Consider the following 20,314-nt stretch of genomic DNA (forward strand, 5'->3'; position numbering starts at 1 on the left):
CTGATAATGAGCATCCCAGAAGAAGAGGGCAGTTTAGCTTTTAGACACAAGGGAAAGGGAAAAATGACAACTCTTACGTTCTGTGTGACATTTTTATTAGTATAATTTTTTAATGAAAAACCATCAAAGCACTTATAAAGCACTATCCAACTTTAAAGTGCCTTATAAAGCTTTTTTAAAAATGTAATCCTTCATAAGAGTCTGTTTTCATAATAGCACTGTGTAACACATATCGTCCATTCTGCAGGTAGGAAAACCAACACAGCGAGTACCAGTAACCTTCCCAAAACTGTGGAGAAAATGAACAGCAATGCTATGACTCACATATTAGGAACACCCTACTTTCTGTAATGAAACTGCTAGATCTCAGTTTCACTCCTTTAAAAGTTCGAAATATTTTCAACCATGTTGATGCAAAAATCCAATTCAATTATTTAGATGTCTTTCTAAAGGTCTCCGTTTCCAAGTTACTGATTCGCTCTATCTCTTTGGTGAACATAGTGAATTTGACTTTTGTGTTGCTGTATTGTCAAAACATGCAAATAAAGTATCTTTCTGGGAAGAGATTAAAGTTTCGTATTAGTTGAGCAAGTCTGGGAAAACAATTTCTACGAGCAGAACAGGAACATACTGTGCTGCCTGTGACGTGTCTTGAAATTCAGGTTCTTTATTCCTTGTTCTCAGTCTGACTTAGAAAAAGCACACGGACATGGTTTCTTCATGTGAAAACTGTGAACAAAACAATTTCTTCGATTCCAAATACAGTGGCAACATCCAATCTAAAGCAAGAGACACTTCTGGCAGCTCTTGAATGTCTATTTACAAGGTCTACTTCTTATAATTCAGGTGCGAGTCCTTTTCCCACATCACCACATGCAACTACCTTTTTCATTTCACTGCACTGCTGAGCTCAGGTCCTGTTTGCCATCCTGGCCCTTCTTCTCATTCCCTCTGCAAGACCAGTCCTAGGTCAGTAATCTTACCTCTTTCCTTCTCCTGCTGTTGTCCCACCTGTCCCACTGCCTCAGTTTGCCACTATTTTAATACAAATCCCAGCAAAAAAAGTCTTTGTGACCAGACTCACAAAATTCGATTCTCCAAAATTTAAGAAGGCAAATCCGTTACATTGGTCTCAGCCTTGTTCTGTTATCGCATGCACAGGAGAGAAATAAAGAGGGGGAATCCAAGAAACTTCTCTTCCACATTTTCTCTTCTTGGGCTTCTCCACAGAGACTTTGCCTCACAACAGGACATACCTAGTACTATGTGAGATACAAATGAATTAACTCTCTGGGACAAGATGAGTTACGTACAGTGTCAAGGACATTGCTGATGTAAAATGAAAGGTTTTAATTCCCATAAAAACACAAAAAATAAATTTTTTGGAAATGTAAAAGGCCTCTTCCTGTGCACCTAAATCAAGGAGCCAGAACAAATCCCAATACTAGATGACAAATAGCACTTTATTACCCTTCCTGATATTTTTTTCCTGCATGATGTGGTACATACTTAAATACTTGAGTATATGTTAAGTGCATATATATATACATATTTTATATATCTCTATGTAGTAGAAGATGGCATGAAATTTTCTCCTCCCTCCAGCCACAGCAAATACATGGGACTATCAAATTTCCAGTGGCATGGACAAGGTTGAGATTCTTCCTTTTAAGGCAGCCTTCACTCACAAAGGTATTTGGGAAAGGTGATGCAACAGATCCATACTTCCATCAGCTGCCAGCTGCATGGAGGGTGCCAGCAGACCTGCACACTAACTCTGGGGTGCTGCAGGCCTGTGTTTTTGTCTGGCCTCCCCAAATAAAACACCTTTCCATAACTGCAAGGGCGATGCCAAACAAGTGACACTTCGCTTTCCATCTGCCTACGATTCTGCTACCATCACTCCTCCTGGATGCGCCAGGGATTGCTCCACCATCTTCATCAAGAGCATACTGATGATTCTCAGTATAAAAGTTAAACCTTTCACTACCTGTAAAAAATAAAACAACAAACAAACCCCCAAAGAAACAAACAAACAAATAACAAAAAAGCTGCAAGGGATGAGCTTTGTCTCACTCAGTTTTGCACAACTGATTATTTGTTGTTTGCACTGTGCTAGAAGTCAGGCTCAAGCAGAGGCCAGGACCCTGGTGTGCTGGGCTGAGTGCAGGAATAGCATTAAAAAACCCACCTCCCATTTAAGTAAATGAGTTGTGAATAGAACGAAACTTCCCAATTTTTATCACCATAAAAAGCAGAATAAATATATATGAAACTAAAGAAAAACATTAACTGATAAAACCACATATGACAAGGAAAAAGATCATTAGAGTTAATGTGACCAAGATACCATTACATTTCATATCCTATGTGGAGAAAACACTGAAGTGCAGAAAATAATCCCTTGTCCTAGACAGGTGTCATATGATCTTTTTCCTTTCCCACAAAACAAGAAATTTCCCCAGTTTTCTACCTACTTATTTGCAAAAAGTGAAGATTAAAAACACTAGCTTTCAGGCTCTAACTCTTGTTGCCTTTTAGCCATGGAAAAAAGAAAGCAGAAAAAAAGAAAACATGAATAAAACATTAAAACAAAGGCTTTTGTGAAGTTTACTTCCAGTTTTGATCATGCTCCACTCTCAAAAAGACTGTGTTTCTGATCGAATGCTGCCCTGAAAAGGACAGGGCAGGCACGAGCAACTCCAGATACACTTCCCGAAAGACACGGGGTATCAACAGTAATGGGCATTTCAGTAGCAAGTTGCTATCCTGTTCCCTCTGTTGAGGACTGAGTGATCTGCAAGAGTTAACATCCTTGGAAACTCTGTACTGTGTGTTTACTCCTCCAGGTCTGGGTGTAACATCTGGGAAAGCATTTTGGAGGGAATGGGAGTAGAGAGGTCTTTCTTGCCTTCATGCCACTGCAGGGCTACACATGGTAGACCACAATCATGCCTGAGACCTTAGATGAACTGCAGTTCTTTGGAGGTAGAATATTAAGTACTAAATGGTTTGCTTAGAGAAAACTTTATTCTGCATAATGAAATTATCATTATTCCCTTGTGCCACACACAAGACAAAACACATATGTACCCCATATTTACAAAGTCAAGGGGCACTGTTGCAAATATTTTTCATAACCTAGAGACTGAAAGCAATCACAGATGCAATTAGACTTGCTTTCCCATCAAAGTGCCTTGGAATAACCACGTGGGCACTCTTCCATATCGGCACAGCATCAGACCTACAATGCAGAGGAATGACTCCCCGTGTGTAAGGTGAATTCAGAGCTCACAAAATGCGCCAAAAATGAAATCATTTAACTTTCCACAGAGTGGCTATTGGAAGAGAACTGGATGTACAAGCTCCTTGTGGTATGGACACCTGCCCATAAGTAGCTGGACTCAGACAACTACCTCACTACATCCAGAGGCTCCCATTTCTGAACATCACCTTACTAGGCTGTGATGGCATTGGTGAGCCTGCCGTTATACCCTGGTACATACTGCACCAGCAGCCATCTGCTTTTAAATATATTTCTGTCCTGAAATATGAACTCCGTCTCATCAAGGGGAATAGGCTGAGGCTTCAGCAGCCCCATTTATTAAATAATGTTTATCTTCTAAATAGGAACTGCATGAAGAAAGAACAGAAAAGCTAGAAGTGAAAACTTCCATGAAATATACTGGTTTCCACATTGGAAAGCTCTACTGTTTATTGAAACTGGCAGTAAATTTTAAACACTAAAAGAAAGTATTTCTTAAAAAATAAAAGCATCACCCAATACAAATAGAACCTCCTATTTTACTTAAAGCAAATTAATTTTTAAATTGGCTTTGTTTGTTTAAATTCCCAGTTTCTGGAACAGCATGAGAACCTGCTGTTGCTGCTTTTTTCACCCGGCAGATTTACATGGAGGAGGGAGAGCTCTGGGGTAAGGGCCGAGTGAGCACGTAGGACATGAGAAAGAAAAGCTCGGCTTTTGAAGAGGGAGTCTGGAGGGTAGGTGACAAAGAGGTGTTAATTTTAAAGTAGGCCAAAAATGTACACAGTTCAAGTCAAATCCAGAAGGGTTATTTAAAAAATGTTGCTTCCTCCCTATATTTGCTTAAAGAAGGGATTACAAACCTGTAAATATCTCTCTGGAACTTATAGCTAGCAAAAGACACTAAACAGACCTTAAGAAAACAACAGGTAGTGAACAGAGTTTTAAAACCTACAGAGCAAAAATAACTTTTTTGGTGCTCCGACTTCTTAAGTCCACTCTGAAATTGCTCAAAGGAAAATGTGAACAAAGGCTAATGACAAGGGCCCTTTCATATTAAAATAATATATGGAGCAACAGTGAGTGAGAGGAATGCAATGTTTGAAAAAACACAGACTAAATAGAACACCCATGTACTCACTAGCCCTCTCTCTTCTAGGGTGGTGTCTCAACCCAGCTATAAGGAACATCTCAGAGAGGAAATGCTGTCATTTTCTCAGGAACAAAACTGTATTTCTGAGATGTTTACTGTCTCCATGTAACGCCGCTGAAGACCCCCTGACACTGACAAATAGGCTTCATTACGTCTGTGGCAAAGGTATTTGCTCTCATCTCTCAAGAATGATATAGGCGTTGATCAGGGACAGAGCACCAAACACTAAAAAACTCATTTGGCCTGGGGGCTATATTCAGCCTGCCTCTCCAAGTGCCTAACGCAGCAGTCACATCTTCTGCAACAGCAGCACTGAGAGGAGTGATTCAGACCTGGTGCTGGTTGGGGCTCATGGATTAAGAGCAGCAGTTGCAGCCCAGTATCCGAGCCCCACAGAAGGTGCTCTGGTTACAGACCTCGCCTTTCTCCACCCCTCCAAAGCAAGAGAAAAGCCACGGCTGTGGTTATAAGATGCCCTACACCTACAGACTAAATCCATTCCCACCTCACACCAACTGGAAAATCCCAAGCTTTTGCTGCCACTGACCCCAGAAAGCCACTCTTGCCACATTGCTCCAGAAATTTGTAACTAATGAGTGAAATAAGGTTGCACAGAAATATAGAATGCTGATTACTCCTACAATAAAAGAAAATCCTATGGAGGTGAGAGGCACAGAGCAACCTCTTCTGTATCAGACATTGTAAAATTATGTCCCGCATAACCCTAAAGCAGGCGTCTTCTTTCTTTATGGTCTTCTTCGGGATGATTCACACAACGTTTTAAACTCCTCGGGCTTCTCCATACTGTAAAAGGGTAGCCACAATGAACTAGAACTGGAATTAGCTGTGAGCAACTTTAGACGTGAAATCCAAGATAAAATTTCCCTTTAAATGACTATGTAGTTGGTTAGATTTCTCAGATCACAGTCCCCATGCTAGGCGCCGGTTTGGGACACATTCACACCACCCAGTGTACTCTGCATACTTAGAAAAATGAGAAGAGCTTTAAATACCTTTACAGGTACTATCCATTATACATGTTTTAAGTCTCTGTTCTTTACCAGGCTCCCTAGCAGACAGCATAATTTGCCTCTTCAATTTACATAATATACCTCAAATTTACATGCTCTCTCTATTTAAGAGGAGACAGATAATGTCTATGAAAACTGGATCATGATATGCAAAGGTTAGCTTTGGTACCAACAGGCCCGCAATTCAGGTTAAAAACAGAGTATCGCACACTAGGGTTTGCAGACTAAGTAGCCTGTGGATGAAAAGTGAAAGTAGCTTTTAGCCACGCGGACAGCCAGTGGGACAGTTTGTCCATGACTGAGTGCACCACCACATGCGTGCCCTGGGACATGGCCCACAGCCAGCAGCCACTGCCCTGCAGTGTCTCTTGGCAGCCAGAACCTGCCATCTTTTGATAATCATGCTTTTCATTATTTAATGCATTAACAAGGCAACTGAAATCAGTGTGAGTAAAAAAGGGTTTGCATGATTTTCGTACGATCACTGTCATCTATCCAAAAGGTGTTTTCACTTTCTAATGCCTCCTTTACACTGTTAAGGCCGCTAGCCCAAAGGGTCCTGGATGTTTGTTCTTGTTTTCCCTCTCCTCTCTCCCTAAACCAGACTCCCCTGTCCTCTCACCTTTCCACACACACACTTTATTCACAATTATTATATTAATTGAGGTTAAAATGAAACGTATTATTTCACCAGAGGCTTTACTGCCTTGAATTTGACCTGATAAATGGCATGACCGCAAGGCTTTGTCCTGCTGTCTTCGCTATATCTAGCTTACAAACCTATTGTCGTACTTACAGATGATTGAAAAATAACGACAAGCCAAATGAAATTTTGCAGGGAAATTGCAAACATTTTTGACTACTTTGCAGCTTTCCACTGACATTTTAGAAATGTCCAGCCAACTAGAGAGGAGGTCAAGATGCATGTCCTCAATTTTAAGGCATGAAAATATCTGCCTGCTTTTTGTCAAAATAATGAAATTATTTAATGCATTTTACAGTTTTCACAGACCCATGATTTCCAGCTTCATCAACTTCACATATCAGTTACTGAAGTCTAGTTTTTATAACCTGTATCAGCCTCTCAACAGAAGGCATGATTTGACTCTGATTTACATAAAACATATCAGGTTTTCATCTTCTCTCTGCAGAAAGAACAGAGTCTGTAGATCTTTCACGAACCAGGGCTAGTAGAAAGGGAAACCGCAATTCATGAAGATAAATATTTTTAGAATGAAATTCTGCTGGAGGAAAAAACCCACAGTGGAAGGAACCAGTATTACTTAGTTTGCAATGCTCAGCTGTCCTACTGGAAGTTTCAATGGCAACTTTAGTATCACCTAAAAGGCCTGAAATAACCATTATACACCATAAATAACGCTATGGTTGTTTCCTTTGCAATCTTCAAAGCAAAAGCAGCAAACTGAAGAAGGCGAGTCCTACCAAGGCTGCACAGGTCAGACCTCACGAGGAACAGCAATTACAGCTCTTCCCATTCCTGAGGCCGACACCAGCACCTATGCTGAGCACGACACAGACATATGTAGACAGGAAAGACAACCCAGGGCTGCTGATTTTCCTATTTTTAAAGATTACTCATTTGTGAAGTCACATATTCGTAATTTTCTTTAAGGTCACTGAAGCAGAAACTAACTCAACACAGCTCCAGTGAGCCAGTTTCTCACAGTTTCTTCTTGCAGAAAGAGATGATAAACCTGAGCTGCGAGATTGCCTGCGAGCCCCAAAGGCTCTCGATCACACCCGATACCTACTGATAGCTTTATTTGACGACTTGGCAAAAGAGCAAGAAGAAGCTGATACTAGAAAGAGACATTTAATACCAGTGCTTGTGATTTATGAAATGCTCTAACATTACAGGTTTCACTTGCAGTTTTTCTAGTTGGAGAGAAGATACATAATTCAAGATCGCCCTCCAGTGGACTCCATGCCCACATCAGTACACTAAGTTTTGAGGACACTGGTGAGAAGTATTGGGGAGCTAGTCGATAGCATACTTAAAAACCACAGGACTTACTCAAAAATAAAAACCCCAGGACTTACTCGAAAATAATTAAATTGTTTTGTTACCATCTACAATATTTTGTTTCCATTTTTGATTAAGATTAAAAGAAGTATACCTTCAAGCCAACAAAGCTACTCATCCTGTCAAAATATCGCTTTGTTTTTCCTCCTGCAGCCAAATGACTGTGGATGGTTTAGTGGCTATGTGTATGTAGTAAATGAAAAAGCCAAAAAATAGTTCTTAAACATATCCTGCTTAGGTAAACAACTGTCAGCAAGATCAGCCTGCCTAAAAAAAAAAGGTCCAGATTATGCAATGTTGAGTTTCTGTGATCTTTTCTCGGAAAGTTTCGTACTGAAACTTGCTCACCCTTGTGCACATAGCTGTCATACTTCATTTATACTTATCCAAAACGGCACTAATTACTGTGGGTCATAGTGAATAATTAACTTCTTTTGCCTAAAGCAAAAGTAAAGTCCAAGATAAAAAATGTAAGATGAGATTAATACATAGAGCACACTACATGTAAGTGAATATACCAACTTTGTACCAAGACCTGAGAAGTGTTCTGCAAAACACACAATACAGATTTTTCTCACTGGATCCACTGGCTAGATTCAGCACCTGCCTTCTTTCTAGACCACAACTGCAGCAGGTATGAAGAAAAGACATCATATAAAGCAGTTAACAGATGACTATTTAATGAAGGTTTTTGATTTGATGTTATTTTTCTCCCTGAAAGAATAAATCAACATCCAACATGACTGCAAAATATTTCAGGCAGCTGCTTTTTGGAGTGGGGATTAATTTCAGCCAGGTAAATCCAAGAAATCCGATCATCCTCTGTATTCAGCAGTGAAAGAGAAGCACCTTTGCAAGCCAATCCCTGGGTCTACTTGAAGAGGGAATAACGTGCCCCAGAGGTGCCAATCCCTCTTCTCTGACTACCCAGAGATCCCAGACAGATAACATAGCCTAGACACCCAGCTGCCAGGGAACCAAGGCTGGGGAGATGGATCCTACGATTACGGCAGGTACAGAAACTCCCTTCATGCTGCTGGAGAGTTACAGCTGCAAAAGCTGTAATGACCAACACCATTTCAAGCCTTCAGTACCTAGTTCTGAGCACCTGAGATTCAGTGGTGCAAACTAACGCTGATTTGGGTGCGCTGCCCACAAGCGCTGGTCTGCCGTGAGATCAGTAATGAACTGCAGATTCATGACAAATGTGATTCTCAATGTTCTAAAACGTCACGGCAGAGAAGATCCTTCTGTATTTCTGGGCTAACTTGGGTGTGACATTTCTGAGGTTGTTCACGTTTAGTTCTGTAACTCAGCTCCTTGCATGATGCTTGCTTATACTCCTGGGCTGGTCGCCAGTCTTGCAGGCTAGAAAAGAGCGAACTCCCTGTGGTATAAGCACGTAAGTGGTATTTCTGGTCCAAACCAAACAGTCCACTGTTTTCATGCCTCTGCTGGGCTCTCTGCCTTCTAATCTGATACAGCCATATAATGCTCAAAGGGTGATACAGGCAAGAATAGGGAAACAACTTAGAAATCAGGGCAGGGAGAACAAAAGGAACAGAGCAGGGTTAAATTGGGATAAAAGCAGTAAAACAAGAATGATAGAGATCAAAGAAAGGGTAAGGGCATATAAAATATATCGGGAAGTGTAGGGATGAAAAGACCACACTGAAGATGCAAAAGAATAGGGAAGAGGAAAAAAGAATTAAGACCAGACATGATAAACCAAGAGAGAGGAGGAAGCACAAGCATTAATGGGAAGATATGCAGAAACTAGAATAATTGGCCTCAAGGGAAATGTAATGAAATTCCCAGATCACCAGAACATTTCCACTGTTTAAGGAAGGGACTCTTACCTTACGGAAATTGGTTTAGTAGGGGGTATTAGGATGGAGCCTTGTTCAGTATTCCTCTCAACAAAAGTCCTACCAACCAAAAGACATATTGGAAAGAGTGTTGGAGACATGGCCTCATTTGAAATGGAGAAGCCATCACTTAACTTTTTAAAATAGCATCTCATACTCTTTAGAGTACATCACACCACAGAAAGCGCCAGTAGATTCTCAGCAAAGAACAACATTGTGCTACACGCTGGATAAACATAATCTTTTCTCCAAGGAGTTACAAGAACACTGAAACACATTACGAACAGAGAGATCAATAAATTCAATTTAATCAGCTCCAGAGTAAGGAAGAGCACTGAAACTAAGAGCGTTCTGTCCACTACCTTTCTAGCCATCGAAGTGATCCCCTTTTAAATTGTTCTTGATGACTTCAATCCACAATAAAATTACAACAATTACACATCATTGCTTCAGCTACCCTTACATGCCTGTCATGTAGACTAGTAACAGCCCATAAAGTTAATAAGGACACCAGGTATTGATGAAATGTTAAATATTATCATCACTGAATGGGACCCAGCTCATTTACGCACCTCTCTTGCATTTCTGTTGTAGGGACCTAGTGCAACCTATTCTCACACAGTGACAGACTTCCCTCTGCAGTATATGGTAAATGCCTCTCCACAGAGAATTACTGAGGTCTTGAGTTTACACTTGAATTGAACTGAAGGCATTTAGTGGCACCTAGCATTCAAAGGCCACATCTGTAAAAGCAAGTAGTAGCTAAAATAAGAGCAGGTCTTTAGAGTGAAAAAAATGGTGCTGAAGACCCATGTCCACACTATAATGCTCTTCTTGAGGGTTTTCTTTGGACTGCCTCTGGTTGGTCCCAAGCAATGCCCACCCATTGTTCACTGAAGCACAGTAGGTGCGCTCCTAGAGGCCACTTTTCTGTTTAGTTCCATCTGAAAGGAGTCTGGTTTGTGCTGACACCGCTCTTGTGCTGCGAAGCCATGGTGACAGAGAAGTTCAATTCAAAAGCACGCTCTTGATCTGCACCAGGATGCCAATGCTGATGCACTTGCAGACATTTCTATTGTTTAGGTAGAGGCCTTTGGCTCTTAGTGCAGGATGACGAGTTCAATACATCCTAAATTAGGCAGAAAGGAACCCGTTTGTCTTAACCACAGTACACAGCGCCAGCCAAGTCTTACCTGTGTGTGTCCTTCGGTGAGCCTTCAGGTGGGAACTTTTTGTGTATACTTTGTTGCATCCCTCAAAGTCACACCGATGGATGCGCCGCTTCCTGGAATCTGGAGACTCAGACCTTCTCTGACGCCTTGTGCTCTCAATACTGAATGGTGAAATTGAACTAAAAAACAGAACAGAAGTAAAAAAATGAAGAAAGAGCATGGTGTATATCCTGGGCCCCAAAGACCAGCTGTGACATATCACCGTGCCAGGAGTGACCTTAACAATTAATTAAATACTTCCTTTTCTACAATGTAGTCCACAGCTCATATTTGAAATAATTTGTGCTTGAACTAGAACACAACTTGCAGTATGGAATAATGCAAGTCTTGAATTAGAAGTGCTTATTGTCAGAGTAAACACCACCATCTTTGAAGTACTGCTCCAACAATGAAGTAGCCTGACTTTATCTGAACTTTATTTCTATTCTATGCATGTCCAGATCCAAGCTCACAGAACTCTTCTTTCTAAACAACTTTATATATAGCCTCTATAATTTCTCTTTGACAAGTTTAAATAGATAAAAAATCTTTTACGAACTTTTACAAAAAATTGTTTCTAGTAACCAGATCTGGACTATGGATCCTCACATTTGATCAAGCACCTGTTGTTTGCTTGCATACAGATTGCTAACAGATCCATATCACACTGCAGCAGCAGTTTTTCCATTTCCTTATTTAACAATTCTCAATCTATCACCTGCAAGTCAATGAATTTTATTTCCTTTCAGACCACTGTTAAATAGAAGTTTATCAGCACAGCGCCAGCGAACAATCCCCACAGAAACACGAATGCTCATAGAAGATACTCCATTTACAGCAACATCCTAAGGCCTATCAGTTAGCCCAATTTTCAGCAATTAAAAATATACTGTTGTATAAATACAGGTGTATCAAGTCTAACACGTCGAGGAAGCCTGCTGCAACAATACACTTGCCTTGGTTAGATAAACTTGTGTCATAAACTGTTATCAAGCTGGTATGCCCAGATCTAAACCCTTACTGACTTCCATTAATTATATTACCCAGCTATAAATCTTTATTAATCCATTGCCTTAATCAACCCTGTTACAGTTACACTGCATAGCAGTCACGTTCACCTACAGTTATACTAGCCTATTTAGCTACTTTAAATACGGGAAAAACATCAGCCTTCATCAGGTTTCTGGGTCTTCCACCATATTCATCGGTTTATTGACCTTCACGGTAAATGAAGAGATTTGCCAGCCACCAATTTTAAACTCTTAAGATGAAACCGCTCCGTTCTCCTGAAAGAATTTGTGACTGCCAAATCAAATTGAATCAGAGGAAAAGAAACTGAATCTGATCATGAAAAGAAGTAAGCATGAACCTTTGGGGAAGCCAAGACACTAAGAAAGGCATTTGAAAGAACACTGATGTTGATGCATCTGCTGAGAAGCTCCTGTGTCAATACCGATCTGAAACCTTCTGTTACAGCTACAGCTGCTCTGGCACAAACTTCACTTTTAGAGATTTCCAGAATTTGCTGAGGACTATTTATATTGGGTTAAAACTTTGCATAAAGCATCACACACCGTTAGCATGTGCTTTCTCTGACGTTCCAATTCTCTGCATTACAAATCTTTAAGCTTTCAATTAATCGTAGTCCTAATTACACATTTTTGTTTAAATATTTTTATAGTACATCCCTAATTTAATTTTTTTTTAAAAAATGGAGTACTCTCTTTCTGACAGCCCTCTTTTTCTCTTAACACTTGATATATATTTGTATGTCACCTTCAGGCAAAGAGATTTTCCAGATTAATTATTTTTGCCTACAATATGATATGTGTAAACAGGCATGCGGGGAATTTCTGAAATGGAGAAAGATATGGACAGAGGGCTGTAATATCAACATTAACTAGCAAAAAGCAGTCCCCAAGAGAGTAAGACATATCAGCACTTCAACTACGTGACAGGAATACAGATATGTTTATCTGTCACACAAATGGCTTAGGAATTGCATTTAAGCATCTGCATCTCTGGGCATATAAAAGTCTTGGGTCAGATGATTCACTGAGAATGGTCTTGTTACTCCAGAGTTGGTTTTTTTTCAAACATCCCTCCAACTCAAATAAAAAGCAAACATGTAAATCAAATCTTAAAGCTCAATACTGAAGGTACAAAATCCAGTACACAAGAGCAGAGAAACTTTATCTTTAAAACCAAATACTTTTGCATCATTTTTGCTGCATGTGATTTACGAGCTGTCTTAAAAGACTATTTTGTAACAGGGCGTTCAGATCCTGGATAGTACAGCTCGTTTAAATGGGAGGAGGACCAAGCTTGTAATGTTGCTGCAATTTCCAGCCTCGAGACAAAATGAACATTGAGCAGAGTCAGCACCTTGTAAAAAGCTATTTGTCACGTACAAGAAAGTGACCTCACTGCTGGGAACTGTTCTGTGCTTTCCCAGGTATTTATACAGGAGAGGGTGGCATAAAGCAGTGCCGCGAAGGTGGCACACGATTGACATTGCTGCTTCTTCACTGGATTGCTTCCTCTTTCTAAAAGGCAAAAGCATCCTACGTATTCCACGACAGGAAAAATAACTGAATAAGCCACAGAAGGTGACATCCATTGCCACCATTCCCTGAGAGCTTCACAGCCACTGCTTGTTCAGTGCGCTCAGGAGAAAGGTTACTGTCAGCTGAAAGCAGCAAATGTAACCTCATGCCTTCCCTTTGCAGCAGTGCAGGCTAAATAACAAACTAACCAGCAGAAGAGACTCACATGGCAAGTGAAAACACACTTCCAAGGTGATCTTCCTCTGCCACTCTAACTCCCGTGGCACATGAGGACCCCACAGTGCAGACACGCTCACTGGTGGAAAAGGAGCCAGATCACACCTGATACCATCAGCTTTGTTTTAGCTTTACAAAAGCTGTGTGATTTTTTAAAACAGAGATACCACAGGAAGCCCTAAAACCTCTTTTTTTTGAGCTTCCTGAGGCTAGTCTCTCACAACTTTCAGTTGATCTGCTGATGTTCTTGCCCTTGGCCATGCAGCAGTAAAGAGACAGCCTCCTCTTGTTCGAGCAATTTCTACAAAATACCCTCACTGACCACCCAGACATAAAAAAAGTCCTCAGAACCATGTTTTGTGCCTTTTAAAGGCCACGTGTGTTCTGCCACGTGGCTCTGGTCAGCACAGGGCTCCAGAAACTGTTTCAGGGCACCATGGTGGACAAAGATTTCGAGAATAGACATGACAGGGAAACCATGTGCATTTTTTTTTACTGAGTTTTTTTCTTTTTGTTTACAATGTATTTTAAAATCATATAAAATAAATAAATTTTAAAAAATAAAACAATCCCCCTCCCATATTGTAGCAGCCTCTCTTGAGCATAAGTGTCCCTAACAGACTGCCCAGAGTGAAGACCTGGAAACGTGTCAGCAGCTGAGCTGCCAGGGTTCCCAGATAAGGAGCTGATCGTTCTCCTGTTAATGGCCAAGATCTCAGTCAGCCCTTAAGGCTTAAGGTGGGGTTTAGCAATAGGACTGACACCACACAAAACACCCCAGCGAAACTGCAGGATGTATCAAATTACTGCTGACACATCAAGTTTGAAAGATAAATCAACAAAGAAGAAAACTGGATTCTGAGCTGTCAGCTGGATGTTTATTTATTTGCAGTTCATTATTTCTAAACCCAGTGTAATTTCTATATCAGTGTAGAAACTGTTACACTAACAGAAATCCTGGGAGACTGCTGGTTGCCTCCATAAGCAGCTGCAACACTTATAGTCAGAAGTCTTCATAAGGTGAAATGAATTAAACCAATGTAAGCATTTAGGGTGACTTACAAAACTTCAGCTCTGTTATTTCCAGCTAGAACTGAAAACATGCACCTCTGCAACTCACATACGGCCTGGTGCTCGTCTCCCTGATGCAAAAGAGTCTGCAAAGTAAAACAAAGACTGGTGCTTCGCCAGTAGATGGCCATCAAGTTCTGCTGAGTGTGATCTGCACTGCATGCAACAGAGATTATAACAACCATGGTAATGCAGGATTACTCTTCCTTTCTACGAATGCTGCCCTCCTCCATTCTACTTACAGACTGTGAAAGGCCCTTGGCATATGCAGTAACACTGTTAAAAACAGATGTAGTGCATCTTTTTATGCCAATCCTGTGTTTCCTGAGCGATATGAAGAGCAAAGCTGCCTGGGGAGCACAGTATGTTTAACCTTAACAATAACCTTAACAATAGTCCATGGCTGCTAATATCAGACACTAACTTCTCTCTGGGTGAGATCCAGGCACCTTTCAGCTGTGTCCCCTCCACTCTGGCTACCACAAGAAGGAGAAACAGGCTGGGCTCAGCCCCATGTGGCATCTGCTCAGCCCAGAGGAGGGTCTTGGCAGGCCAGAGCATGCCCCACAAGGTGGGCATAATGCGAGCCATGGTACTCTAGTACTAGTTTCTCAGGCTTTGGCTACTGAAGGATGTGATTTGGCTAAGATGACATACCAGCACAGTTCTGCTCCAGTTGCTTTCCCTTGTGTTGGCACTGACACTTGTCTGATCCTGCACGGAGCCAGTTCAGGGACCCACAATGACAAAAAGTCAATTCTGCAAAAACAATCCGAGCAGCTTGCTTGCTTTTGCTGGTTTAATTCCCCAAACAGTGGAGTTTGACAAGTACCTGCACTGACACATGGGAGAGGATGGGGACCCGCGGCCAAGGGTTAGGGGAGTGTCACCAACCCTTTCAGTGGCAACTAGCTGTGATTGCCATCAATGCCACAACTTTTGTGGAAATTTAGAATTTGTATGAAGAAATCAAGAACACAGACATAAGCAATCAACACAAGGAACAGCTGGAAAATCCACCTTTCACTCCACAGCAAAGCTTCTTGCAATACTTGTGTATATAGCACACACAAATATAAATGCCTAAATAGATAGGCTGAAAACAAAAATTAGGAGATATTGCTATGCTAAATACTTAGGAGATAACAATGTGCCCTGGCAATACAGGATAGAACCAACAGGCAAACATTCATATCTCACCCTCTGGCCAATCTCGCCCTCATCCAGACATTTACAGTTTTTCTTTGTTTTTAAAGGGAAAAAAGACACATATATACAACATTCAAATATACAAATAGTATATAAAGTTAGCAATGTGAATCTTTACTTTATGAGACATGAGAAGCTTCTGGACCGACCTGTCAGTCAACTGCCAGGCAAATGAAATAAAAGCAGAAAATCAGAATATAACAAGTCTGCATTCAGATGGTAATGAACAGTTGAAGAAAATCCTTGGATCTCTAGCATTTGCTTGGAATATAAAGGGAACCTGGGCTGCAGAAAGAAACACCATGGGTTTTGGCCACTTAGCATTTACAAAAACTAGAGCTCTTTAGTGAATAGCTACTGGTGTAAGCCAAGCTTTCTGCATTATTTTTGAAAATTTTGGCCTTTGGATCCAGTGGTGGGATAGCACCCCTTGAGCACGCTCACACAAACCCACGGCAGCTGTTGGTTCTCCTTCGGGTGAAGTGGGGCAGTAGCGATGGCATGCGGCTCACAGAGCAGCTCCCTGCCAAGGACAGTCGGAAGCAGAGATGACCGCGGATCCTACACCTTTGCTTGGACCCTCTGGCACATTTCTGAATCAACTGAACATCTGCACAGCAGCACACCACTCATTCAGGGAGCTAAGAGTATCCTCTTTCTGTTAAGACCTTCAAGTTTCAGAGGCTAACAGGCATGATATGGGTGCTCCATGTGTTTTTGAAAAGGGGAGTTGAACTGCATTTCCCAGTTTCCAGCTCTCAATTACTTTCTTTTGTAGTAGCTTTTCACAGAACGTAATCACATTTTCTGATTGCTTGTACAGTGTTGACTTCCCACTCAAGACGTCGGTGAAAGTATCCTTATAAACACTACATATTAAACTGTGAAGAAATGAGATATGGATTATTTTCCATTACAGTTTATAAAACTTCACCTAGTTGTGAGATGTCAAAATCATACTGTATGCAAACATAGTAGGTTTCTTGCTTTAATACTCTTAAATACCAGCCTAATCTCCTGATAGTCTTCCCCTCAAATATTTACTTACTGCTTTTTTTAATACAAAGTTTCTACTGTCTCCAGTTCACAGACAAACAGATGCACATGCACATATACATATGTATTCTTTCTCCTCTTTGATTCCGAGATTCTAATTAATGTTTCATGAAAGGCAAACATCTGCCTTAGGAATGTTAGACATTAAAACATATCAAGCAGTACTTAAGGGGATCATAAAAGGAAAATATGTACTACTCTTTTATTAGCGGTTGTTACTTCAATCAGTGTACTTTAAGGTGATGTTATACTGGAAATTATACTTTTGTCAAGAAAGAAAGCCGGCATTTGGCAGCATACGCAAACAGTACACATATTAAATGGAAAAATCACATGGTAAACAAGACACAGATAAGAGATGACTTGAGTATGTTTGGTTCAGAAAGTGCCTGAACTGGAGATGGTGGGAAATCGCACTGGGAGGAAGTGAGAGTAGGAGCATGGTAAGTTTGCCCTGTTATCCTCTATTATAGGAGTCTGTTGCTGGCTGCTGCCAGAGGCAGAACCCTGGGCACGAGGATCCTCTGCTCTGGCTCCATACAGCAAATCTTGTGCCCTCACATCCCTGTTCTGGGCTGTCAGCAAACAAAATACCCTGCACACCTCTGACCATGACTTTATCTGCAGCATTTATTCACACTGAGACCAGCTAAAGTTATTTGAACTGTTAAGCTGCCTTGCAATACCAGACGGACTGCCTTACAACATCTCTCTGGCTGTGGTAGAACCAAAAGCATGAGTACACATGAAACAAACTTCTGGCAGACGGAAAGAGCTTTGGGGACTACTAGGAAAAGCACTAACGTCAACCACGGCATGCCTTACCAAAATTATCCATCATCTCCGTTATCAGCTGTGTTAAGCTGAAACATGAGAATGACACAGTTGCCTGATCCTCCTGACCTGTGTTCGTGCTGTGGGATCTCGGAGCACTTTCCAGCTCCTAGGGCAGTGCCGTCCTGGGGTGTATCCCAGCTCCACATTGGGCTGAGGTCTGAGTGCATACCACATTCTCCTCTTTCACGCTGTTCCTCCACGCTGAGCTTCTAATGAAAGGAAGCTGAGCCAGAAAGTATCTACGACATGTTCCAGCATGTCCTCCAGATCTGATGACTGGAGGACTGTGACTGCAAAGTACACTTCCGATAGAGAAAACCTAAAAATCAAGCCCATGATGAATTCCGAAATGCCACTAAAAAAAAAACCACACCAAAACTTTCCATTTATTTCACCCTTATCATTAACAAAGAGAGTTTTACCCTAGAGAGGTACTGTGTAAAAAAGTAAAGGAGTTACATGTTAATTATCTTGCACATAAGCACTGCTTATGTCATAAAATATTTATTCCTGATTTGGGGGAAGTTCATGGCCATATGACAGGTTGCACCACCTGCAGATCACACTCTAAGAACCCGAACCTTGGCCAGCCTCTAAGCAGAGACAAACTTATTCCTGCACAACTAAATCCAGCCATAGCCAAGTATGGGCAACAGCAGCTCCCGGCCCAGTGACACCCCTGCCGAATTACTGGGCTGCTGCTTCACAAAGACAAACTTCACATTTCTCCTAACGTGGCAGGGCATACAGAAGTTGTTTCTACCTGTAAACGTTTTAGAAACATTTTACAGTGAGGCTGTGATGTTTTACACATAGACAAAATACTTTCAGTAATTTTAAACATAATTCCAGTTCTTTTTTGTCTGTCTTTCCCTTGGTTTGGACAGATGGATTCACATTAGGTGAGACACTTGTCCTTAAGGTTTTGCCATAGGTTGATTTTGAGGTGACAATGATGGCCGTTGTTTAAATCTGTTTAGGAGATTTTTTTTTTCTAATATGTGCAACATACAGAAGATGCACAGCTGCATCATTGACAATTCCAGCTTGTCAGGACTGCTGAACACAGTGCAAAGACTGCTCTGGATGCTGAAGTCCACGTAAACACCTCTTCTTGTAACATGTCGCATTACCGTGGAATAAAGAGTAACAGAAAAACTCAGCTGGGGGGAGGGGCTATCAACTTTTTGCTCAGCAGGGTTAATTTCAAAGCTACATCAGATTGCTCACGGCCTTGTCCTGTTTTAGCCTGAAAATATCTCTCTGGGCAACATGTTCCAGTGCTCAGCCACACTCATGTTCCAAAGGGAGTTTTTAATGAATGCTCACTTTTTCTAAATAGTTCCTACATGAATGTTTAAATTTATAAATACACGTATCGACACACTATAATGAAAGAGGACGGAGTGACCACCAGCTAACGCAAACCTGAATCTCTTTTTTTTTTTTTTTAAATTTAGCTTATTTTGCTTTAGCCCAATATTCTTCTGAGCTGAAGTGAAAATCCATGAAAATAAGGAAACCTCAAGCAGGGGGGAAAACATATCTTCACAATGAAATTTGCAGGTAGAATAAAGTGCATGAGCAAAGGCTTGTTCTTTGGATCTGAAGGCAAAGCACTGTATGTCCTCCTGAAAGCAGGAATAGTTCCTGAAATCCTGTATGCCAAATGTGTTTGATGCACGCTAGTTCAGGCCTGGGAGCTGAACCTGGTCTAGCAGAGAAAAAGCATCTTATTTCATCCCCTCCTTTCAGAGCTGGCAGAACAGCAGTGATCATTCACAGGATTTCTAACACAGCAGCCGTCCTAACACTCCTTCCAGATGGAGGCTGATCAATGCCGAGTCTGTTCTTTTTTTTTTGTCCCCTTATAAACAGAGCAGAAAATTGGGTAACCGAGCACCTCCAATTCAGCTTTGAGAGCACAGGGCTCTGCTTTTTACTTTTCCTGTTCCTTTCTGATTTATACTTTTCCTTCATGTTTTTCTGGCAACACATATGCAAATAAGCTATGGCAAAACTGGTATTCTCAGCAGAGGAAATTAAAAAAGGGAAATAAAGACTACTCTGTTGGAGACATGGGCTGAGCTGAAATTTCCAGCATGGAAATTAGGTGAGTATGTACATATTAATGTCTTTCACCTTTGTTCTGGTTACTTGTAGAAACATCGCAGATGCTCCACTTTCTAGTACAGGGCTCCACGCATGTTGTACCTTGCTCTCCAGATTTCACTTCCTTCTCATATCTCCAATTCTGATTTCTCACTCCTGTTCAGCACAGTAGTCAGTCCCAAGGTCTGTACAATGATGACTCTCACCTGTGCATCCAACCTCCTCTTGTTGGTCAGACCAACAAATGTGGAACTGATCACCGCAGTGGTGATTAAAAATTCTCTCTTCTGTATCCTTAGCTGACAAAATTGTCATGTAACATCTTGCCAGGTCAGTGGCATTAAATAAGGACATTGCGTCCACTGGGACTGAAGCTCATGTGAATGACCTTTTCTTTCTTCCTGTTCAGAAGGCTTATTACTGATAAGTTAAATATGTGATTACCCTGGACACCCTGGATGTATAATGCAATTATGGGTGGTCATCTGTCATACTCTATGTCATCAAGCAGATTTTGGTAACTACTAAATAGTTGACTCCATTGAAGTGTACACTTCGGTGCTTATATTTATATGTAAAGATAACCTGCCACATCCAATAGAACATCTTCGCAAAAAACCAATTTTGTATGCCCCACAGCCCTCTACAAGCTCCTGCCTGAGAATATGTATTGC

The 20,314-nt window shown here is 41.1% G+C and overlaps 1 protein-coding gene across 4 annotated transcripts in view; it reads right to left on the reverse strand.

Annotated features, from left to right (window-relative positions):
* The window catches only part of KLF12 (KLF transcription factor 12), a 146,346-nt gene that overhangs the window by 5,762 nt on the left and 120,270 nt on the right, over positions 1 to 20,314 (reverse strand). For all 4 annotated transcript variants that reach the window (XM_086482000.1, XM_086481998.1, XM_086481999.1 and 1 more), the window contains one exon: positions 10,555 to 10,712. In XM_086482000.1, coding sequence (XP_086338126.1) covers positions 10,555 to 10,712 — 158 coding nt within the window. The remainder of the gene's footprint in view (positions 1 to 10,554; positions 10,713 to 20,314) is intronic.

This window comes from Leptosomus discolor, chromosome 1 (assembly GCF_034619465.1).
Source record: "Leptosomus discolor isolate bLepDis1 chromosome 1, bLepDis1.hap2, whole genome shotgun sequence".
Lineage (NCBI taxonomy): Eukaryota > Metazoa > Chordata > Aves > Leptosomiformes > Leptosomidae > Leptosomus > Leptosomus discolor.